Genomic DNA, 25,278 nt, shown 5'->3' with positions numbered 1-25,278 from the left:
TTTTCGGAGGTTGTTATCTAGGCCTAATATTTCTTGGGGTTCATTATATTTATGATATTTACAGTCTTTTGTTTGTCTTTTTATGGTACTCACCAACGGGCTTGTACTAAACACGCCGCAAAGGTGGATACATGGATACATGACGGGTTAAAAATCTTGGGGGTCAGTATCTAGGAAAGAGTAATGTGATTTTTTACCTGGATTCATTATAAGTTATAGGGATAGAAACCTAAAGATACAGGAGTGTGGATATTCACAGAATTCAGCCAACGCTTCCCTGCAGGTCAGTTTCAGGCTGCTCTATGAGCAAGAGCCCGTGCTGGCGTAAAGCCAGTTCAATCAATAACAGCAACTGTAGGTCAGCTACATATTACCAGTGATCATGGAACTATTTTAGTCTGTAAGAAGTATCATATTTTAAGATTTGTTTCGTCTTGGTTGCATACTAGTTTTCCTCAAATAAATCCTCTGTAAGTGTTAACTATTCTGACCAGTATGTATAGCCTAAAAATGAAATACTTTTCAAATACTGCAACGTGACTGCTTATGCAAGTTAAAAAGGCCACAAGAATTCTTACGTAAGCCTGAATACTTTTTCATCAGATTATGTGAAAAACAAAATATTTACCTAGAATTCTCAGCTGGCTCAATTCTTGAATGTGATTTGACATTGCCCTCAAGGCATCCAGATCTGTGCGTAGACGAAGAATACCCAAGCACTTCGGTATCCCTCTTATCCCGTATTCTGTGAGTTTTCCTTTAAACCTCGTGCAAGTCTTAGCTTCAGCTAGATAAATGTCAGCATTCCCACCTTCTCTATCATGCCACTGACTTTGAAATGCGAGGAGAACTGCAATGCGGCACTGACTAGCTGTCGTTAAAGTGGGAATCAAGTGAGAAAAATCATCAGGGTTACCAAAGAGGCTAAGTGAAAGTTTCTTCAGTGTTACCTCGGGCAATAACAAAGGTAAGGACACCAGAGACTCACTTTCCGTCACGTATAGTCTCCCTATGTTTCCACCATAGATATCTTGTAACTTTTTCACAACACTTTTGACAACATTAGCGTCGTTTCCTGTTTCGGTAAAGTACTTAATGAAAGACTCTGTGTCTGTAACTTCTGACAGGGACTTTGTCCCTCTGATTTTCCAGTGTAAGTCTATAATATCATCGATAACTGAGTACAAAATATCTCTCTCTGCATCGTAGAGGAGTCCAGATATAAATGGCAGTAACCCATCCAAGTTTTTATAATCAATTGCCTGTTTCTTCCCTTCGTTCGCACAGGTCGCAGAGGAGGCAACATAAGTAATAATATTTTCACTGCTTTTTACCAGATCATCAAACTTGTCCCACTCATCCTCATACAATCTCACCAGTTCATCGCAAATGACGCTGGCTGCTATGAACTCTTGCTCGCTCCGATGTCTGTAGCAGAAGACCTTCACAACCTCGAGGTCTTTGGTAGCGTGTTTTATATTGAAATAAGAGGACATGACGGTATTGAAGTCCAAGTCCAGTTCCTTGAGCTTTGCCTTAAAGATCTTGGTGTCCCTTTGGGACAATTCGTACTTCTGCTGAAGGTAATATAATAAGGACCACTTCTTGTACAGGGGTTCGAATTCTTCAATATCGTCCTCCGCGATCCCACACTTCTCGACTAGCCTCTTCTTGTTATGCTTTTTCAGCTGAATGTACAGTGATGAAACCGTATAGATTTTTCCTCTCAATGCAGGACATTCTATGTAAAGCAACACGAAGAGATTGAACCAAAGGGGATTTCTCAGTATGCGATTCATATTAGCATTCATTGTCTTGATAAACTTTGTGATCTCTTTGGTTATTTCATCCTTTTGAGCTTGGTCTTTCTTCCACAAGTGGGCTACAAGTGTCTTGATGTGCGATTCCATCGCCTCTTTACGGATACCCATCATACTTAGGTTGATTCTCAGGTGTTTTGACTTGTTCACTATGCTCGTGAGCTCTATAGTGTTCATCGGACGCGTCGTCACAAGAACTTTCATATACTTGCAGTTCAGTCTTAAAATCTCTTCGAAAAGCTTCGTCGATTTCTTATTGGCTTCGTCAAACCCATCGCATAAAATCAAGCACTTGGAGTGGAGTATCGCAGACTTGACAAGGTCGTAATTAAAATCTAGTACTGTGCGTTGCAAAAGATTTCGTATGTATGTTTCGAAGTTGTCATAATCATCCTTCCTGAACTCCATGTACAGTAACACCTCGAAAGAAGCGAGATTCGTGATATCACCTGAATGCTTACACCACTTTTCTACGGTGGAACACATCATCGTCGTCTTGCCCGAACCGGCACCACCTGATAGTATGATTACTTTTGGGTCCTCGCCACTTGGATTTTTCGCGTCTAATACCTCTTCCTGAGTGATGATAAGAGGGTCTTCCTTTGAGAGGCCAGCGTGAAACTCCTCATCAGCGTCCATTCTCAAAGACACCATAATCTCACAGGGGTCAGTCACCCCATACTGAGTCAGCCAATCAAAAGGTAGAATCCTACAAAGGACCTTATAAAGAGAGACCAGTTCCTCTCGTGATTTCTCTCGTATGTAGTCATGCAGCTGATCTGCAAATTCTTCCATTTCTGCTTTTAACATATCCACATGATCAGGGTTGGAAGCATCGTATTTTTCACGGATCTTCTCCTGAATTTTGGGTATGGCTTCTTGGACCTGAAGCTTCAGTTGATCAAAATCAGTGCCGTGACTTGGGTAAATCGATATGGCTTCATCAATCGCTTCCTCGAGTGTGGCACCAAAGGCTAAGAGCTTACTCTCAAGTTCGCCCTGTGTAATACCGGTTTCTTCGTGGCTGACATTATTCCTCTCATCTTTGATTTTCTTGATCAAATCTCGAAGTTTGTCGCCTGGGTAATTCACCATCTTTTGCCAGAGAGTTTGACAAATCTTATTAAGAAGTGTAATATCCAGATGCTCTGGAGGGTGCGTCGTCAGGTTCGTGATTTCTTGGTTGTTGAAAGGCCCTTTCCTCCCTATAACAACTCCGTTGTCCTCTAGAATCTGACGGATCGTCTTGGAATTACCGTGCAGAAAGCAGTACTTGTAAACACGATACGTGACGTCTTTTCCGAAGTGTCTGACAAAATAATAGTATCGAAATTTCAGCAGCCCGTCGGATGGGATCACGTGTGATGCAGCTGATGAACTCATGGTGACGGTGGTGGTTAGGTTGTACTTGCACCTTTCCAGTTTTTCTCGTTTCGTTCTTATCCAGCTTTGCTCATTAAAGTTTTCCTTGACTGGAACAAGTTCATTTTGTGTCAATGCAGTTTAGTTCGTGAGAATTTGCCCTTTCATGTTCACTAGTTTCTGCTCTACAAGTCCGTTCAGGCAACGAGGTGCCAATCTGTTTTCCCCCCTTGAACTGGAACAGACAGTGGCATAGTTCAGGGCATCCAACCTAAGAAACACCACAGTATATTAATAACAAGAATGGGATCTTTCCTAAATACTGGCCACCAAGGGTTTTAACCCGGTATATATCCACCATTGCGGCGTGTTTAGTACAAGCCCGTTGGGGGATTACCGTAAAAACATGAACAAAAGACTGTTAATGTCATAAAGGTAATGAACCCCAAGAAATACTAGTCCTAGATGACAACCCCCGGACTTGGTTGGCGGCCACTATCTAGGAAAGATCCCAAGAGTGGTAACAGTAATAATAATATGATTTTGTAAAGGAACAAACTATTCCTTAATTTTCTTAAAAATAATGTATAGCTCATGAACACAACAAAAACGAATGGGATTTCATCTAGTCAAGAGAGATGACTCATAGATTGTAGAGTTTGTTATGGCTTAACATTAACATCAGTTGCCCTGGAGGTATTCTTTAAGGTAGTTCTGGAATGGATTATCGAGTCAAATGATTTAACGAGATTCAGTAAGAATAAGAGATGAATCAGCAGGTATTAGAGGAAGGAACTTTGAAAAATACTGCATCCCAGGAGATTCTGCATAATAGGCCTACGTCACAATGAGAATTCTCGGATCACACAGTTAACTAAATGTTACCTTGCTTCTACTACTTAGATTTTCCACAACTCTTATAACACTTCTTGTATTAGACAAGTGCTTATCTTAAAACGGTGTTTGTATAGGCATTGCAAGACTGTCCCATTCACTAAATGTGTGGGGGTTATGAAGCTGCCAAGATTATTTGATAATCATACAATACATCTGTGAAAAGTATTTTACTAAAATCGTTATGTCAGCCTTATTTCCGCTAAAGGTTTAGAAGTACGCACGACAGAATTTCGTTCTAATTTTCCTAGCCACTTCTTCCTCTCCCTGTACTGTTATTGTCTCTTGAATTATATTACTATTATATTAATTTCCGAAATCAGTATTTTCAACATTGGCCATGTGTGTCTTCCACAAATATTTATACATTACAACGTTATACATCACAACAGCAGTTCGTTGGAGATCATGACTCAGGGTCATATACTTTCTTCCCACCACTGTGTTAGCAAAGACCAAACCTCATACTTCTTTTGTTGTTGTCAAGACATGTAAATACATTTATTGTTATTATCGATTTTTCGTAATAATGATGTTCTATCACCGTTGTAAAACTAATTGTGGAGTGCAGTGCACAGTGGTTAATACAATGGAAAACATTGGCGGTATGTTGAGAGAGAGAGAGAGAGAGAGAGAGAGAGAGAGAGAGAGAGAGAGAGAGAGAGAGAGAGAGAGAGAGAGAGAGGCAGGCAGGCCCCTCACCAGCAACAAACCGAATCTTTCTTGTGTATGACCACCTGTCAAGTGACCTGTCTCATTGTGCTTTATTGAAGCCAATTTTTCTTTTCTCCCGCCCAACAGATGCCTAGCTGCCAAAGTAGGAGTCTAAGATTAACAGCTTAAGTTGATGTTCTTAGGGTCTCAACCACGACTTAATTTAGTGTATGCTGCTGTACTTACGGCACAAAAGACCTTCTCTGCCCATCATGACGATTTCTAGAAATCTCACATCCCTCTTGAGTAACTCTGATATGCATAAAAAAATCACAGCGCTGTTATTGCTTTCTAAAAGCAGAGAAGTCACCGGTTACATAAGAGCTTCTTTATGACGGCCGTTATATTTCTGGTTACACATGAGTGAAAGGTAGGCAAACTGAAAACATGCAGAAAATAATATAGCTAGCAACTTCATTTAGACGACTGTTGCCGGATTTTTGTATAATAATAATAATAACCAGTATGAACCTTAGTTCGTGGATTTATAATTATTCTTAGCTATACTGACTTTCGTAGTCTTAGAAAGTTAGATAGACCTAACCTTTTCATAATGACAGTGTCATCCATTACAGATTAATCTGTGTCTTGACGTGGACGCAAAACATTTCGACGAAAAACAGGTGCCTCGGTAACTCTTGCAAGTTCGAAACTCGACTGCCAGGCAAACGAAGTTTTCTTGTTTGTCTCCGTATAAATGCCGAGAAACTGTGTTAGAGTTTGAATTAAAAGATACTGTGGAGGAGAAATATTCGTTTTTCGGGGTAAAGAGGACGTGCGCTTAATTTTATTAGTTGGTCAAATACCGCTATAAGCCTTGAATAAAACGTCACGACACTTGGCAGTTTCTAAGAGCGGGTACAGTAGACGTCCCTTAACCCCATACGGTACTCACAAAAGCGACTTTTTAACTCTGTGATTAATACGCAGTGGAGCCTCTCTCTCTCTCTCTCTCTCTCTCTCTCTCTCTCTCTCTCTCTCTCTCTCTCTCTCTGCAAAACATCCGAGTACTGACGGGTCGATTTTCAGGCTTCAGTGGGCTCAACATTTCACCATATTTCGTAAAGCTGTTTAAATTTAAGTATCATCAAGGCATATAGTTATCAGATCAAATCATATTCACCATTCACTGAAAAAGATTACAGAGGAAAATTGCTGAAATAAAAAGGAGGAATGAATGACCATTTCCATAATAAATTCCGCCTTCTACCTTGGCTTTTATATCCTCTAATAAATACATTCATTCACTTTCACCTTTCTCCTCTTGTCCAGTCTTTTTATAATTTTGCTTGTGCTGCCGTTAGGAACTGATTGCTTATCTAGTGACACGACGCTAAAATTTATCAGTAAGTTCTGCTACTCTAATAATATTTTGTAGGTATTCGATAAACAAATTAAGTAAACCAGTGGTATCCTCTACTAGAAGTATGTAAGCTCTTTTTGATGATAGAATCCCACGCTATCTAAAAAGTGATAAAACCTCTATCTCCCAGCTGATAATTCTCGCCAAATTCGGTTAAATCTAGACAAATTTGGTTTGACTTATAAAAGGGACGAAAGTATATAGGTGCACGAAGTGCTCCGCACATTCCCAGATAAGTGATAAGGAGAGATAGTAGTTTTTATGTAACATTTCATAAAGAATGGAGGGTTGTGTTTTCTTAGTATTCTAATGTGTGTTTATATATATATATATATTAAATTTTAAGTCTCAAATATTGTTTAATATCGAATTTACTACATAACCCGGGGGTGACTTACGTCCAGGGGGGACAATATCTGATTAGTGCTTCTACGCCAGCCAAGATAAAAACTTTTTTTCACCCTCATCAGTTTTCCTCCTGTACCATATACTTCCTCATCACCCTCCACTTTGCCTCTGTCAGTCTATCTCAAGTTTTCTATGTATGTATGACACATATAACTTTTCACCTTAACTTTCAAACTTTTCTGTAAATGTTTTTTCTAAAAAAAAATTACACTGGATTCACACACCAAAATCGAGGAATGGAAAGGAGAGCGAATGTGTGTATATATTAATAAAACTTACATTTTCACTTTAAGAACGATGTAATGACGAAACAGAATGAATGGAGATTGTCTTGAACCATTACTTCAGGTTGGTACCTGGTTCTACGTAGGAGTTGGGAGTTAGACGAGTGTCGCTGCCATCAGCCAGGTGCACATAGGCTAACGAGTGTCAATTTTTTAAAAATATCTTCCCTCGGACAACTGTCGAAACCCCATTCGTCCACTTCCTTCCCCGTAACCCCCGATACGTCTAAGGCTTTCGTTCAGTGAACTCATGTATCAAATTGCCAAGGGTAATTGATAGGGAGTTTCTGTTCAGAAAGGAGGGGAGGAGAGTTAGTTAACGGAAATAGCACGGTGACAGCTGTGAGAATGTATAAATAGTGCAATAACTGAATGAGGAGTCACAATCTTAAGCTATATATATATATATATATAAACCTTTGCCTCTCCACTGATTCTTCTTCTTTTTTTCGTACTAAATAACATTTTGCGGCTTTGGCAAAACGGGGACAAATCATTGCCGATTAGCTTTTTGTATTTTGTGAATAACGTTAGGCCATTGGCCTCTTTCATATCAGAGACCTTCTTGGTGATACTTTCTTCCTTCTTGTGAGTAAGGTGACCGTGAATGTTCTACGATATCAGGTTCTGGTGTGTCAGCCTTAGCAACTATTCGGTTTCTGGCGGCTTCGGATATAAGTAACTGTCCGTGAGCGTCACTGCGACAACGTTCTTGTCGATTCTCCTCCGTTCCGTTCCTTGCTCTCAAAAATAAAGAATTTTCAGCGCATTAAATCCTCTTTGTAATATAGACTGTCGTTCAGTTCAACAAGGTTTATTGTTGTGTCAAGACTGCGCCTCTTCACTTTACCGTGTTGTTTTCTTAATTTTTTTTTTTTATACGCTACCATAGCTCATGTCTGGTGATGTCCCTCACAGCATCGACTGATTCAGTGTCGAATACTGGTACAGAGGCTTCATTCAGCAGAATAATTGTCGTCCAGTAGGGAACTTTTCTTCAGCTCAAAATGAAACACACTTGTGTCAAGTTCCAACCTCATACCATGAAGTTACAGATGAAACCTATAAGGTGCAGTCACATATTTGTGTTTATTGCAACTAACGGATTGAATCGTTCGTGTCTGAACAAGCCCCATTAATTCACTGCAAATGAAGCCTGGTTCCTGTTGCACAAGAATGTTTTTATAGTGGACGAAGCTTAAACTGAATCGGCAAATGTGAGAAGGGACTTGTGAAAATAAGTGAAACATTGCACATTAAAATTTAGCGAAAATTCTAGGGAATCAGTTGACACTACAAAGAGCAGACAATGTAATCTTTGGCCATTGAGAAACTCAGTGACGTAAATCAAATGCATCAATAAAGAGTATTAGATTTGCTTCCATTACATACTCTAACTTATGTATACTCATGCACGCATGTATTATAGTTTCCCCTACCATGAAGTATGCGTAATATATATGTGCTTAGTTTCACCTGAGCAATTCTTATCGAATGCTGATGCACAATTGATGTATGTTTCTTTAAGCCAACCACAGTCAGAGAGCGAGGAAAATTTTGATGTTAGGAATGGTGACGAAATGCAAAGGGAACAGCATGATTGCAAAGTTCGTCGTATGCATTCTTGACCTTGAACAAGCAGCAGACCACTTTTGCTTGAGTGTGCAAAAGGCGATTTTGCTGATTAGCTATCACGAGAGAGAGGGGGGGGGGCGGGGCGGGGTTGGGGTTGATAAATTAAGGCCCAAGAACATGGCACGTCGAGGTATCAATGCAGCCCTTTTGGTTCAATGCGTCAGCATGATCAGAAAGTGTACGACCTCAGCCGAATAAGTAGACACAGAATGAAATGAAAGCTTATGGAAGATGATCTTGTAAGAAATCTTCAGACGACAGTCTTAGTTATTATTAACATTTTTGCGATGACCAATGGCTTCCTTTTCTGTGATTTTGAATGGCCATGGATGTTGCTGATACCCACGCGGGCGAAAAATATTCGAGCAGATTTTGAACAAAGTTGCTGACGCAGGTAGCACTTGTAGCTTCATCTTTGTAGAAATAGGAGAATTTACTTGTACTTTAGCATTGGACAATATATTTGAAGGTCTGTAAAGCAAGACAGTTGAGACCAGAAGTTAACATCTACTTGTCGTTTTAAAAGACCAGCAAGTTCAACCAAAGACTCAAAGATTCGGGAATTTGTCTTTATTGGTGGTTGCCTGTACTACGAGTACTTGTTTGCAGTCACTGTTTTAAAGTCTTAAGTTCTGCTTAGATCCGTTTTGCTCTGTGCGCAATAAAATCAGACGAAAATGCCACCAGTACCCGTTAACGGAACTTAGCCCTGACCTGTTCTTTAGAAATTTCATTCTCATTTTTTCTTGTTTTTGGTACAATGAAAAGTATTTTTACGAAGCAGTCTTTGCATATGAAACAAAAGACTTATTCTGGTGATTTTTGCAATTTTCAGACCTCATAAGAAGGAATGGCAGTCAGCCACGTGTAAATCGATGATTTCTTGTTTTAAAAAACTTAGATGGTACGCGACCGCATTATACATATATTACTAATTCTTACATTATTCACCTCTTCGTTTCTTGCTTTACCACGGATGTTTTAGTATCCATGGGGTTCAGTTTAACCGTAAAACATGGGGGACATATATGTTTATAAATGTCGGTAAGATTCAGTTTTTGGTTTTAGAAACCATATATTTTTTGTTTTAGGATTAGTCCAAGTTGACTGTATAAGAGAGAGAGAGAGAGAGAGAGAGAGAGAGAGAGAGAATGCTGTTTTAGCATCATGCCTCATCGTGAAAGTTATGTTGTTTACAAAATCTCGCCGCATTGTGAGGGGGAGAGAGAGAGAAAGGAAAAGAAAGATGGGTGTTGGGTTGTAGAAGGAGCACATTTTTCCAAAATTGAATGCATAAAACACACAAGCATTTTAATAGCTTGGCCGAGGCACAATTAATGCCTATAAAATACCACGCTTGGCAACAGCTTGTACCCAGGGGCCCTGTCTGCTGGTACCTACTAAGTCTAGCTCACGCAGCTGATCATCAGAGTTAGCCGGTCGATCTTGGTGTTGCTTCTAAGAACAACCAGTTAGTTGTCTTCGGCTGCGTTTGACAGGTAGTGCCAATAACATTTTACGGAACTTTTGTGTGAAGTATGTCCGTTTTCCAAATTAAATGTGGAATATGAAGCATGCAAGCTTTAAAAACTAGTGTATTACAGGCTTAGTGCAGCGCCTCTTTTACCGTGTCAAACATTGACTATTCAGACCCGTGAGGTTTTAGCCAATTTCAGATTGATTGCTGAATGTACTCACAGTTTTCTCAGGTGATGTTACAAAGAGATTATCGGTCCATTTTGCTTGTCATTGTGTAACGCCTTGTGATCTACTACTGTTTATTACGTTGTGGTGCCACGCGGCTCTTATCCAATGAGCTGCTGCGTGAAGAAGGCGTGTTCGGAACTGACGACGTTGATTGGACCTTTTTAATGGACAACTTTTTTTCTGTGGCTTGTATGCCACATTTGTTCGCATTAATTTAATTTTCCACCGAGTTCTTTCTTCCGTAGTCCTAAGGACAGACTTCAGTTTGGGTGCAATTGCTTTCAGGAGCAACAGGTTGTCTGGGAAATGCAGGGGTTTGCAGTGAACATTTTTTTTATATATATTGTAAAACAGGTTTCCGAATCCGGTTCCTCCAACGGGAACGCAGGGCTGTGGCGATTTTCTTAGGCTTTGGGCTAAGGTGAGGGGCCGGGGAAAGGGTAACGATAAAAGCCACAGCAGAATAATTTTGTAGAGAAACTCAAGGTCGCTGTGACAGTTGCCATGGGCGAGTTTGCATTCATGTGAACCAATAAAGGAAGAATGAGGCTTTTTGGGCGAATCTCTTGAACTGAAATCACAGCAGTCCTAAATTTAACCCAGCCAGTCTTTCAAGTATTTGATTTTAGAAAACATGCTTCGTTTGGTTTTTTGGAAGCTATGGTATTTTGACATTACTTTTACCGGCATCATTGAATCGATTTCGGTAGTTTCTAAGATGCTCTCAAAGATAACATATCAGATAGCTGAAAGGGGTTTTGGATGAGTTGCATAAGATAAATTAGTGTAGTATATTGTCTTGCCCCTGTTGCCATGCAACCATTATGGTATCATTCGAAGCAAATACTTATGAATGAAATGAGAAATACAAACATAGTCAAGGAGAGCTACATATCTGTCCCGTCCAACACTCAAGAACAAACTGTTTCTCGACCAACTGCTAAATCTAACCTGGTCGAAATTATGAATACTAAATTTTCAACTTGTCACTGGGAAATTTAGTGTTGTAAAACTCCTATCCCCATTTATGAAACATGAAAAAACGAATGGATAAAACATGGTAATGTTTCTACATTTTATAGTCACGCCATGAACCCAATTTGAAGCAATTTCAAGTTTTCGAGAAATTGGAGAACAGGGTCTTTTAACTTTTTTAACATGGCTTTTTGATTGTGAGAAAAGAATCAGGTTAAAGTCAAGAAGTACTAAGCTTTAGTTACAGTTTTGAATTGATTGTAATTGGGAATAGCAAGCAGAATGTGTCATAATAGCTTTAGTTTCAGTGCTTTGTATATTGGTATTTTTGTTAAGAGATTTTAAATAAAATTTTGAACTATTTGTTATATGTTTCCTGTCAAGTGAGTAATAATGAATTTACCTGAAGAATTTTTTTTTTTTTCTTTTCAGAATGTCTGTGCCTGCCCAAGCTATTGTGCTTTCAGGAAAGGAGGTGGCTCAGTAAGTAGTATTTCATTAATTAACATATTAATTCAGTAGACTTTCTTAATGTGTGCCTCTTATTTTAATATAACAGGTGGTGTGTCCTCACTGTGAAATTGTCTAGTGTAAATAGACCATGAACTCATTAGAGTTCCACTTCACTGTTAAAATGTAATCCTGTGGTTCATACTAGCTTGAAATATCTTATTACATTAAACTGTTTTTGCATTTTGGACTCGTAAATATGATTTTCTTATGTTTTAATGTGTTCTTTGAACATTTCTGACATTTGTTTCCATCGCAAATAAGTAGTTATAAAGATAGTGGACCCCACCCTGATATCCTACAAGTTTGGGGATCACAGTGAGAAAATGGGTATTTTGGGTGAGGAAAAATACAAAACAAGTAAAATACCAGGCTTAGTTTAACCTAATGTAACTTAGGTGGCTGGGTCCTTACCAGGTGCGGGGATGGCTTCACCCCCTGAAAACTCCAACCCTGACCTAACCTAACCTAGGACACTGGGTTCTTACCTGGACTCCTTACCTTTGGTTGTTTGCTTTACATTTAGATTGACCTAATTTATAAGGAACTGGCTCAAGATGTACAGCATTATTTTTGGGCAGCATAACTACTGTTATATTTGTTTTATGTTTTATTAACATTGTGGATGTATCAACAGAACAGTTGATAATAAAGTTCCCTTTTTTCAGATGATACCTTTTCCTGAAAAAAGATGATCCTGTAATGAATAGTCTATATTCATTTCATGATAGGGAGTGTATAGGCATATTTGAGAAAATTTTCGTTTTACTAATATAAATACATACTTCTGTAAAAATAGCTAATATAAGATATGGCCATTAACGTTTCACTGCAGTTCAAAACATCAAGGTCTCGACAAAAATCAGAGATGTACTTAATTGAAAAGGAGTTTCTGGTTGTATTTATCCAAGGTGGCAGGTATGGAATGGGTTTAATCCAATGGAGACAGTTTTCTGGTGCTCAATGATTGGCGGGCACATCTCCCATATGAACCATTTAACTTATGATGGGCGATGGTCCTTGGACGAAATCTTGGTGACCACTTAACAGGAGGTTGGTTCCCAATCTACATGTGCCAAAGAACTGTCCCTACAGGATTAAAACGTTTTTATGGCTTGTCACCTCATCATGAATATGACCAGAAACTCCTTTCCAATTCAGTATATCAGCATCAGTGACTTTCATTGAGACCATGGTGTGTTGAACTGCAGTGAAACATTAATGGTCTTATTTTACACTTTTCCTTTTGTAAAAAAAATTATACATTTATATTGGTAAGAAGAATATGTTCCTAAATTTGTCTATACCCTTCCTTTCATGAAATGAATATCAGTTTAATTATTACATAAGCTTTCTCCTACAGAACAAGGAATTATTAGAAAAATATTGAAACTACAGTATTATAAATCAAACTCTGCTGATGCATGCATAATTTTTTATGAAATTACACACATTATGATTACTGTGTAATAATAGGAGGTCTAGAAGCTCACTATTTTGTTTATGGTTATTTTTCACTCTAGCCTGAGAAATGTTATATTTAAGAAGTTTAATACATTATACTAATGCTTAAGTCATTCGTTTTTCATAATCTTTTAAAAAAATGTCACTGATAAATTGTTTGGGGTCTTGCAGAGATGTTCGTGACAAGCTGAGAGAACAGGTTTCTGCTCTAAAGCAAGAATTTCCTGGATTTGCACCAGGGCTGGCTATTGTCCAGGTAGAGTGGTTGGCTTTTGTTTTTATACAGGTCTTGTACTTTCCCCTGTTACTGTAATGATTTCCTTTATATACTGCTATATTTTTTCCATGTTAAAGAAATTGTTCCCTAAAGAAAATCATAAGAATATATGGACGCATCCAAACAAGAGGATGTCATTTGAATTTTCAGATGTAGTCATGTTCATTAAAGGATTTTCTTGAACAAACAAAACCACAAGATTTCACAAAGACAGCCAACTCAATTTTATCATGTAGCTCAGAATAACAATATATAGTATTTTTTCTTTCCCTATAGGTTCATTGATAATTTTAAGATTTAGTAGCCTTGGTTTTGCTGACCATTTTACTTAGTTTTGTTGCTGTTTCAAGTGAATTTATTTCTGTTAAGGTTGGTGGACGTGAAGATAGCAATGTGTACATACGGATGAAAATAAAGGCAGCCGAGGAAATTGGAATTAGGGCTCAACATATAAAATTCCCTCGAACCATTACTCAGTCACAGGTAAGATCCCATCTTGCTTTTTTGTTTTTATCATGAATGTTATGAAGTGCTTAGTTACTAAAGATTTTAATCATATTGTTTTACTTTCTGGGATATGAGGTAATGGAGAACCCAAGAATGATTTGTTAATGTTCACTTTTGCTTTCAGCTTGTCCAAGAAGTGAAAAAGTTGAATGAAGATCCCAAAATCCATGGAATGATTATTCAAATGCCTTTGGACTCGGACAACAAGATCGATTCAGATCTTGTTCTTGACACCGTTTCACCGGATAAAGATGTCGATGGGTGTGTAAAGTGCACAGTTCATTTTGCCCATGATTGTTTTCTTATAGGATTTCTTGTTATAAGATTTTCAAATTAAAATACGGTGTGAAGTAAAGTGAATGGGAAGTTGAAAGACCCCCAAGTTCTTGCAATTATAAGTTCAGTATTTTTGTCAGAAATTTCTGCATGAGAAAAAATTTATATGCTGTAGTATCAAGTATTTTTGGACTGAATGAACATCAGGACATTTTTATAAGAATGTATTTAGTGCTATTATATTATTACATGTTGCAAATAGAATAGTGCATTTTGATAACCACACTCAAGACATGTGTATAGTTAAATCATACAGTTGGTGTTGGCTGTCATGTACCAATATTTTCAGCCTTACCACAGCAAGTGCTGGGCGTCTGTCCCACGGAATGCTGGGTGGAGGTTTTCTCCCATGTACTCCAAATGGTTGTATGGAACTTATCCGCAGGTGAGGAAAACTAGTACAGTACTCTTCTTGACATTTTGGATGAAAATTATTCTTGTGTTTATTTTGAGGAAAAGCTCGGTAACGTTCATTTTTTTCTGTCGTGAATCTATAAATAGATTAATACATGCCTAATATATAATTTTCAAAGCATCAGTTCTTGTAGCTTATTGTAAATGCTTGCAAGCATCACTTAAGTCTTTTCCCATTCTTGTTTTGTCATTTTTGTACCAACACACTCCCATATCTCTCAGGAGCCCTTCCTCATGATATTAACTATTATTAAGTACACAGTAGTGTTAAATAGATTCAGTGATGTTTTCATTCAAAATATACCTGTAGGGGTATCACTAAATGTGATTTGAACAGCTTGTAGATAGTATAAATGGTGTTCTGCATTTCTTATGCCTTTTACTTTGCATCTATTTCCTGTGGTCTCCTCCCACCTTCCTGTCCAACTTATAGTTTAGGCTGCTCCTTTTCATTTCTGAAGGAAGTAATACTGAAGGTATTTTTGTACTAACCTTCAACTAGTTTTTGCCATTTGTGTGTGTGTATGTGTGTGTATGCTTTTTTTTTTGCACTGTATAGTTTATGGGTATCTCCTCAGTGTATTTGTCCTGAAAATTGTGGGATTAACTTACAGTATATGGAAATGTTGATGTTACAAATTAATGTGGGATTTATGTAAATACTGTAAACCCAAAACGTTAGTGCTGTAATTTCAGTTGCAAGACTGGAAAGCTGTTAAGCAGGATTGTATTTTAAGATTACAATTGATATAATGAATGTGTAGACAGTTTGTGTTAGTGTTAATAACATAGTGTTAGTTTGGAAAATCTAGCCCTTTGTTTGGTATTAGCAGCTAATTACCAATTCCATATTAATGTATGTCAGGAAACTTGATTAGTAATCAGTTTCCAGTTAAGTAAATAATTTTCTGTGTAGTAAAATAATTTGTTCATTGTACATTCAGTATTTTAAAGCATTTGATGCCTTATGCCTTCATTCTTATGGTTGCAGATCTGGTGCCAAGATCCAGGGTGCAAAAGCTGTTGTTGTAGGTCGTAGTAAAATTGTTGGTACACCAATGGCAGAGTTATTGAAGTGGCATCATGCTACAGTGACAACTTGTCACTCTCGCACGGCAGATTTGGAAGGAACGGTAAGTAAAAGTTGGGTTTTGTTATTAAGTGGCATGAGATTTTTAAACAGTATAAAGCAAAAAGCTTTTTCTAATTCCCTCTTAATATCTTGACAGAAAAAATTTCCAAACAATCTTTGATGAGTCTTATCATTTGAGGATAAACTTGAGGCATATGGTTAATTTTATGAATTTTGGTGCACTTTTGACGGGATCTTGAATAATTGTCAAGGTAGGAATGTATACAGATCTCAAGACTGAGCCAAAACTGCCATTGAAACTGATCACAGAGTTAGTATATCTTACCCTCCCAGACAAACTGAGGGTACTTCTTCCTTGATGCTAGGTAAATTGGCAAATGGAAGTATACATCTTGCAGGGACTTTTACCTGCATGCACAGAAAGGCCAGGAAGTAAGGATGTATGGGCAAGGCAAGGCAAAACAGGTTATCACAAGGAGTATTTGCTTTGAAGAGATGCAGAAACAAAAATGCATGAAAACAAAGATGATTCCTCCCAACTCTTTAAATCTGATGAGAGAAAATAATTTGGGGAAAATCACAATGGGAACATCCAAGATGGAAGTCAAAACAGCATCATATCAGTACTAAAATAAATAAAGGGCAAAAAAGAAATTGAAAAGATGAAGGCAGGATACTTAAGGGAAGCTACAGTTACGGTTCAGATGCTGATTCTGTGGCTGTTAATTTGATATGTGTATGTTTGGTCTAATGACCTGGTGTTGGATTTGTTAGGTTATTCATTATTATGAATATGAGTACATTGTGGACATTTTACTATATTTTCCATGATTTCATAGATATTGGTATTTTGGTTTCTTGACCCCACCATTTTTTTTAAAGTATAAATTTGTAATCTCATGTACAGTTTTTTAGACCATTCTGATATGTAAAATTTTCAGCAATTTTTCTTAAAAACTTGAAAATTTAGACATCTTTATATAAATTATTTCAACTTTACAGGTGCGTTCAGCTGACCTCTTGGTAGTTGGTATTGGAAGTCCAGAATTTGTGAAGGGCTCATGGGTAAAGCCTGGGGCTGTGGTCATTGACTGTGGAATTAATTCTGTTCCAGGTAAGGTTTATTTTCACTTAACAGAGTATAAAGATAGTTTCTTGTTTAAATCATTCATTTTGAAAACCTAAAACATTTAACTCTTTTGTTTATGAATAGAAAATATTTTGTTTACATTGTTTATAGGAGACATAATTTGCTGAGGATTATTCTGAAATAAGGAGAAAACAAAGTGAAGCAAAACAGAATTAGCTTTATGGAAGAGTAGCGTTGATATTTTTGTTCTCTGTATATTTACAGATGCCACGAAGAAATCCGGATCTCGTCTAGTTGGTGATGTAGAATACGCTGAAGCAGCAAAGGTATTGAATTACAAATTGCATTGCAAAGAATTATTTTCTGTGGGTTTTTTGTAATAAATGAATCTGCATAAACTTACTGAAATCAAGTGATCTTTGATGTTCATTAATTTTAGTGTCATAACATTGCAGGTTGCCTCAGTAATAACTCCCGTTCCTGGTGGTGTAGGACCTATGACCTGTGGCCATGTTGATGCAAAATACTGTAATATCAGCACAGAAAGCTGCTGCTCACATGCGTGTTTCAGATTGGAATATAAGATACCTGTCTTTAGATGTGTTGGAGAATGTTCCAAGGTAATCAGTTTTTTCTTAGCCTTATATTTTACTGATTGAGTAACAGATATAAAGTAATGAGAAGTTAGCTGTATACTTTACATTAATGGAAGATATTTCTTGGGTAAACTCTTAGCCCCCTGAATTCTCAGCCTCCTGTTAAACCATTTTCAGGTAAATCTGTGTGCACTAGACTCTGTTAGCAAAAGACTTGAATAGTTAATGGAATCTCTCTCTCTCTCTCTCTCTCTCTCTCTCTCTCTCTCTCTCTCTCTCTCTCTCTCTCTCTCTCTCTCTCTCTCTCTCTCTCTCTCTCTCTCTCTCTCTCTCTCTCTCTCTCTCTCTCTCTCTCTCTCTCTCTCTCTGAAGAAGAAGAATTGTAGTGTATAAATTTCATTGTTCTTCAGTAGTTCTTTAGTAGACATGAATTTGTTTGTGGGTGCATGTGACTTGGAGGGTTTTTTCTTATGGGGGTAAGGTCCACCTCTGGCAGAAAGTAGTTCTGTTCATCATGACCCCCATCACTCGTGTATATGCCTATATCTCTGACCTTTGAGTGTACTCATACACTGCACTTGTTTATCTAACAGACAGATGATCAGTAGCAGCACAGTATTGCTGTCTTTTTTGCATGTCTTCAAAGCTGTTAACTGCAGGAAAGAAATCCTCACTATCTTCTTCATTGCAAGATTGCTATTTCTCTAGTTCAGTTCTTACTGCTTCTAATCCGAAAACTACCTTTCTACAACAAAGTACTGTACATATGTACTCTGCAAGTTATATGAAGATGAACATAATTAGAAATATGTTGGATTAAAGAAAATGAAACTGATAGAGCAGCCAAAGCTGCAGCTTCTACCAGATCACATGTCAATATAGCTGTTAGTGATTCCTTAATGTCTCTTAAGCCCATTATAATTAATAAATGATAGGACAGGACATATGAACCAATGAACTTGACGGTAACAAATTAAAGCAGATCAGGCCCATTGTTGCAATATGGAATTTATCATATCAAAGGGAATGACATGGACAAGTAATTTCAACTCATTTTAGCATTGGCACATGCTCTGTGTTGCTAATCTTCTTTTGTATGTTGAACAAGAGAGTGCAGTTATGTGTATGAGTATATGCATGATGGTTTTGTGTAAAAATATTCAGTTTGTCTTGTAAAAAATATTTGCGTATTTTGTATTTTTGGAAATCAGGAATTCTACAATAGTTTTTAGAGAATTGTACTTTCTTGAAAACCCCTTGGAATTGAACTTTCATTAGCTAGGTATATTGCAGTTATTTTGCTCACTCATGTCACATTGTAAATACAGACATTAATTAGCGATGCTGCTAGAGTTGTCATCACAGAGTTTTTCATGAATATGCTTTTTATTAATAACTAATAATATACACTCTGTATCTTCACTCAGTGACATCGAAGTTGCTCGTGCCCAGACCCCAAAAGATGTTGCCGAGCTTGCTGATGAAATTGGATTGTTGGGTTCTGAAGTTGATTTGTATGGCAAGAAGAAAGCAAAAGTGTCACTGTCTGTTTTAGAGAGACTTGCTTCCCAGAAGGATGGTAGATACGTTGTTGTTGCAGGGTAAGTGTCATAACATTCTAAGGACTATAACTTTTCAGTTTAGATCTTCAGTCATAGAGATCTTCAGTAGGTTTATATTTTATGCAGAATATAAGATTATTATGAAATATAGAAAATAGGATTGATTTTCATAAAAATTCCAAAACATGTTGTATGTGAGGTTTACTACTGGTTTACTACTTTCTTGTTTTCACAAGTTTGGTTAAAATAAAGGCCAGGATATTAACAAGCTATTCATTTTTGTGGGATGGATTCAAGTTTTGGGTAAATTTGATTTGTTTGAATTGACGACATTGCAAGCATACCATGTAATTGCAGATGGGGATGTTATGTAAGTTACCTTTTTTTACATAAATACTAGATATATTTTTATCTTTCAAGTGTCTTTGCTAAGAGAATTTTAGTTGTTGCAGTACTAAAGAGTTATGTATGGGATTATTTCAATTTACAGAATTGAAAGAAAATTGCAAATCAGTTATTCACACATATGAAGTGGTTTACTTAAGAATGTTATGTTTAAATCCATGCAGAATAACTCCCACCCCACTTGGTGAAGGTAAGAGCACTACAACAATTGGTCTGACCCAGGCACTTGGCGCTCACCTTAAGAAAAACACCTTTGCTTGTGTTCGCCAGCCATCTCAGGGCCCCACATTTGGAATAAAAGGTAATTTTGAGAGATGATTTTTACTAGTTTTAAAATAAGGCCATTTTTGATTTCAGTTGGTAGTCATGCTTTTGTACTAAGGATTTTACTGGATTGACATCTTGTTGTACTGTATTGTACTGTGTACTGTATGCATAGAAAATGCCATTTTGTCAGTTCTTGAGCTACCTGGGGATAATGAGAGGAGTTTTAAGGAGTTTGGTGTTGAACTTCATGGGCATCATATGCTAGATATAGCAAAGGAAGAATGGTAACAGCAGAGTCAGAAAATATTGTGGAATTGTTTAAAATCAGAAGAGTAGGATAGAGAAGAAAGGTCTTTTTGTTATAACCAAAAATATCTAGTGATGACTGGAAAGGAAGTAAAGGGAAAGTACAATCCCTTGGAGCTGTCTTCTAAAAGAGGACGACTAGTAGTAACAGAGAACCTTTCCTGAAAGCTCTTTTTCTCTGGTATATCTAGATTGTTATAGAGAAGAAATTCGTGCTGTAATGGAATTTCATCTAGTGATGACTGGACCTTCTCAGAAATAGATTTTTCCTCTGTCAAAACTGGATTTTTGTGGGAAAGGTACAGAACTCGGTACTATTAATGAATGTAATAGATGTGTGATGAGAGGTGCTCAGGATGGCAACATATACAGGACTTATAGTAGAGATTTTCATTCAAAAATTACATTGGAAGACCAAAATGGGAAGAAAATGTTGTCTGAGAATTGTGGTATGATAGATGAGCAGGTCTTAGAAGAGGTAAAACATTTCTGGTGCTGTAGGGGAACACAGGTGGAGCAGGTGTTGAGAGAGCAATAAGAGAAACAACTGGAGCGTTGACGAAATATAGAGAGATATGTAGACTATGCTCAATATGTTTGGTTACTCAGTATGTCAGTTGTGTAAGATGAAGTCTGACTTGCAGTTTCATAAGTGATTTGGAGTCTCTAAACATTTCTTTTAATGATACAGGTGGTGCGGCTGGTGGAGGATATTCTCAAGTGATTCCAATGGATGAGTTCAACCTCCATCTGACAGGAGATATTCATGCAATAACTGCAGCAAATAACCTTTTGGCAGCTCAGATTGATGCACGAATGTTTCATGAAGCTACACAGAGTGACCAGGCTCTGTATGGAAGACTAGTCCCTAATGTCAAGGGTAAACGACAGTTCTCACAGATTCAGGTGATTGAGCAACTCTTGTCTTTTTGATGTACTGAGCAGTTGAATGCACTTTATTAAAATGTGCTGAGGTTTTTGTTGATCTGGTGTTCATTTTTTTAAATAGATGTCCTACTGCCTTTTAAAATCTTATTCAATTTTTTTTTTTTCGTGGTTTGGAGAAATTGATATAGATCAAAATTTGCTGAGATTAATGCAGAAGATAAGGCCACATAAAGGATTAGGAGGGAAACTGGTTAAAAACAATTTGGGTCATAAACCCATTCCCTTTATCTTGCTTGGTACACCGTAAATGATATGAAAGGTTCTCTGCAGCATCCCTGTGGTCCCAGCTGCATTGCTAAATGCCTTTTACATGTCATCTATTCTCAGTGTGATTCCTTCCCACCTAGCTTGCCTAATAAGGCATAGTGTGTGTGAAGTTTTCTGCCTCTCTTTGCTTAATTGCCTCATATTTTGCTGATAGGGTTTTATGAACTGAATTTAGTATTTGTCTGTTTGTTAATTTTGTTTGGACTCTCCATTTGATGTTGTACTCAGCACTAGGTCTCTATACATTCTGCTGATATGTTATAACTGTGTGTTTTTGTATTTGTATTTAGTTTTATTCTCTACGTTTTTGCTTATTTTACTATTTATGAAGAAACAAGTTTTAAAACAAGCTTTGTTTTTGTCAATTATTATATTTTTGTGTTCTTTACCTTTCAAAACTACTTGGTTAATCATATATACTACATGATACAGTACCCAATAAATTTCGTAATGCCTGCTTATTGCGTAAAGAAAGCAGCCAATCTCAATCAAATGTTCTTTAGGGGTTACTCTTAGTTCTACTGATTTTTCCGTCATCAGTACATAAAAGTACATCTATATTATATTTGAACTTTGTGGGTTTAAATGTAGGTGTTATTTATTTTTATCACTACTGATATGTAATTTTGTTAACAATATAGTATCTTGTTTTGGATACACTGCTTTCAGATTAATCGCCTGAAGAAACTAGGTATTGTCGAAACTGACCCTGACAAACTGACAGAAGAAGAGATCAAGAAATTTGTCCGTCTAAACATTGACCCTGAAACTATCACCTGGCAAAGAGGTATAGTGTGAATTATCATCATTGGGAGTACTAATTCTAACGTTTAACTGTATTTTGCTTCGTTATGTTTCTGTAACTTTGGATATGTTAACCTGCGCAGTTCTGTTTTGATACTTTGATGGTAGCAAAATGGTGCGGTTATTTTCCTTGGAAAAGTGGTCTACTTTTAGTATCCATATTTAGGCATGTATCAAGGAAATTAATATGATACTGAAGCATATGTTAATTGTTGTTAGACTATCTTGATTGCATTTGAGTTTTTTTCCATTTATATTGTGTCAAGCAATGTTGGGTTATCACCAATTAGTATTACCCATTGTAAAGTCATGATGTGTTGAATTACAATACCATACATTATCTGTAATTTAAAATTTTTTTAAATTTCTGCTTCATTTTGGGTCATCAGTGATAACTGGATTTCATAGAAAAAACTGGCCAATTTTGGGAGAAATTTCTTGTTGGGTATTTTTAAGAACTTTCAGTGCAAAAAGGTTATTTTGAATAAATTGCTGTAGCACTGAAAATCTGTGGGTGTGCATATCCTGTCGGTGATGTTAAGTATGTATTAGTATTTATTTTTGCCTTTTTTAGTCTTATTTTTCGAATGTTTAGATCCTGTTTTTCTGCTAGAACTGTTTATTTTCAGTTATGGATACAAACGACCGATTCTTGAGGAAGATAACTGTTGGACAGAGCCCGACAGAAAAGGGCCACACTCGTGAGTGCCAGTTTGACATCAGTGTTGCAAGTGAAATCATGGCTGTCCTTGCATTGACAACTTCACTGGCAGACATGAGGGAAAGACTGGGTAGAATGGTGGTAGCATCAGATACCTCTGGTAACCCAGTGACAGCTGAAGATCTTGTAAGCAAATGCAGGAAGTTATTGTTGTTAGTCAGTGTCAGATCTTTGATTGAAATGGGCATATCACAATGTATAAAATGGGGAGAAAAATTAAAATTTGTTTTTTTTTTTCAGGGAGCAAGTGGAGCTTTGACAGTCCTGATGAAAGATGCTATTCGCCCCAATCTCATGCAAACTTTAGAGGGAACACCAGTTTTTGTACATGCTGGTCCATTTGCAAACATAGCACATGGAAATTCATCTATCCTTGCTGATAAAATAGCCTTAAAGGTTGGTTTGCATATTATTTGCTTTCTATTGGTTCTGTATAAAGTTCAATCAAAATGTATGGTGGAAAACACAAACCTTAATTTGTTAGAGATATATTGAAAGAAACTACAGTGATTGACCATGTGCAGTACAGTAAATTACCATTGGTTGAAATTTAGTCATGAATTTACTGACCTACAAATTGTATAGTTTCTGATCATATAAAAAAGTTGGAACTCTAAGACTGATGTTAAAGATGGACGGATTAGATAAGTTGATCATGGGATTTGCACCTGAGAACTGAGGTGCAGTACTTTAGTATGGTTTCCGCTACCATCTCGAAATGGAAAGTTGAAAACTATCAAATATGTTCCTTCTACCCTAAGAGCCATCCTTGACAAAAGCCCTAAGCTCCCTTGTTGTTACAAATTCCCCCTCGTCATGATATTTGCAGGAAAGGACATTTCCTTTCCAATCCAAGGTGAATATCTGTACCAGCAGTACATATATTCAGGTCTAAGATGGAGAAGAACAATTGATTATTTACCCCTGTAGTAAGGTATGCCATGACAATCGATATTGTTTTTAATGTAACTATGTGGCCTAGTTAAATTGTTTATGAATGATAATGCAGTATGATCCTTTTCATGTTCAGTATTTTCAGTTACAGCATTCCTCAGTGCATTATATACTTAACCTAAATAGTATCCCTAAGTCTAAATATATTTGAAAAGCAGTCTTCATTAGAGTATGTTGAAGTCGAATTATTTTGTGCTCTTATTAATTTTTTGTCTGTATTTACATCTACAGCTTGTAGGTGAAAGCGGTTTTGTTGTTACTGAGGCAGGATTTGGTGCTGACATAGGTATGGAGAAATTCTTCAACATCAAGTGTCGTTATTCTGGTCTTGTGCCAAATGCTGTTGTTTTAGTAGCCACTGTAAGGGCCCTTAAGATGCATGGTGGGGGCCCAACTGTTACTCCTGGAGTACCACTACCTACTGCATACATAGAGGCAAGTTTTGTATTGTGAGTGTATTTTGGATAACAGATATTTACAGTTCATATCCATTTTAATAGTTTCGTTTTGACAAAAGTAAAATTTATGGATTAGTTCCTTGAAATGGGAGGAAAGAGATTTCAAGTTGAAAAGTATTGCCTTTTTATTATATACATAAAAAATTTACCTTGGATATTGAGAAAGGAGGAAATATTTTTGAAATTGATAGCAAAGCATTATCAGACTAATATGGGTTTTACATGTTATGATGTTTTTATATCCCTCTATCTTTTTAACCCAGGAAAACTTGGATCTTGTGGAAAAAGGTTTTAGTAACCTTGGGAAGCAGATAGAGAATGGTCGCATGTTTGGCGTGCCTGTTGTGGTGGCTATAAATTCATTTTCGTAAGTTTATTGTCATACTGAAATTTTTTGTTTGGACCTGTATACATAAATTTTTAAGTGTTGAATTTGTTGAAAAATTATACTGTTTCTGTACATATGTAGAGCACATAGAATTTACCTAGATCATCCTTCCTCTTTAAGGGTAGTATAACCCCCCAGTACCCTTTCCTCTCCTCAGTTTGTTTTCTCTCTCTCTCTCTCTCTCTCTCTCTCTCTTACCTTGTGTGCAGTATTCCTTTTGCCAGTATTTTAGACCTTGAACAGAGACATAAAAGTTTTTCCAAAAATCAAAATAAATTCCATATTCTTACCTCCCTCTTAATTCAGCATCAAAACTTCAGTTGAGGGAAAGGTTTGGGAAATGGGGATTTTAATTTCACCTCTGTGACTGATGATCTTGGTTGCTAGGCTCTTTTGAGTACTGAATTAAAGCTTTGTTTTAAATTATAGAATAAGAAATATTTAAGTATGTTTTTCTGATAAATGATTTCAAAACGAAAATGAAAATATTTTATTTGTTAAAAATTCTGTTATGTATGTTCAGTTATGTTTGAACTAAATTATTTTTTTTTTATTAGAACTGATACTCAGCCTGAGCTGGAGCTAATTAAGAAGTTAGCTCTAGGAGCTGGAGCCATGGATGCTGTAATCTGTAATCACTGGGCCAAGGGTGGACCTGGCGCTATTGGTCTGGCAGAAGCAGTAGTTAAGGCTTCAAATCAGCCTGCTCAATTCAAGTAAGTTATCCCTTGCTCTTGTGAAAAACTGAA

General features: G+C 37.0%; 2 protein-coding genes across 2 annotated transcripts in view; one reads left to right on the top strand and one right to left on the bottom strand.

Moving 5' to 3' along the window:
• LOC136850864 (uncharacterized) overlaps positions 1 to 3,339 on the bottom strand; it is a 4,396-nt gene extending 1,057 nt beyond the window's left edge. The window contains exon 1 of the mRNA XM_067124896.1: positions 629 to 3,339. Within this exon, the coding sequence (XP_066980997.1) occupies positions 629 to 3,203 (2,575 nt within the window). The 5' untranslated portion in view covers positions 3,204 to 3,339. The remainder of the gene's footprint in view (positions 1 to 628) is intronic.
• The window catches only part of pug (pug C-1-tetrahydrofolate synthase, cytoplasmic), a 168,307-nt gene that overhangs the window by 136,890 nt on the left and 6,139 nt on the right, over positions 1 to 25,278 (top strand). The window contains 19 exon segments of the mRNA XM_067124898.1: positions 11,595 to 11,645; positions 13,308 to 13,392; positions 13,783 to 13,896; positions 14,045 to 14,181; positions 14,546 to 14,641; positions 15,662 to 15,803; positions 16,766 to 16,877; positions 17,118 to 17,179; positions 17,309 to 17,356; positions 17,358 to 17,473; positions 18,877 to 19,050; positions 19,581 to 19,717; positions 20,681 to 20,895; positions 21,874 to 21,991; positions 22,638 to 22,855; positions 22,970 to 23,125; positions 23,915 to 24,118; positions 24,405 to 24,508; positions 25,087 to 25,245. Coding sequence (XP_066980999.1) covers positions 11,595 to 11,645; positions 13,308 to 13,392; positions 13,783 to 13,896; positions 14,045 to 14,181; positions 14,546 to 14,641; positions 15,662 to 15,803; positions 16,766 to 16,877; positions 17,118 to 17,179; positions 17,309 to 17,356; positions 17,358 to 17,473; positions 18,877 to 19,050; positions 19,581 to 19,717; positions 20,681 to 20,895; positions 21,874 to 21,991; positions 22,638 to 22,855; positions 22,970 to 23,125; positions 23,915 to 24,118; positions 24,405 to 24,508; positions 25,087 to 25,245 — 2,448 coding nt within the window.

This window comes from Macrobrachium rosenbergii, chromosome 22 (assembly GCF_040412425.1).
Source record: "Macrobrachium rosenbergii isolate ZJJX-2024 chromosome 22, ASM4041242v1, whole genome shotgun sequence".
Taxonomy (NCBI): domain Eukaryota; kingdom Metazoa; phylum Arthropoda; class Malacostraca; order Decapoda; family Palaemonidae; genus Macrobrachium; species Macrobrachium rosenbergii.
Note: the sequence above shows the minus strand (reverse complement) of the source record. Positions and strands in the feature narration are given on the sequence as shown.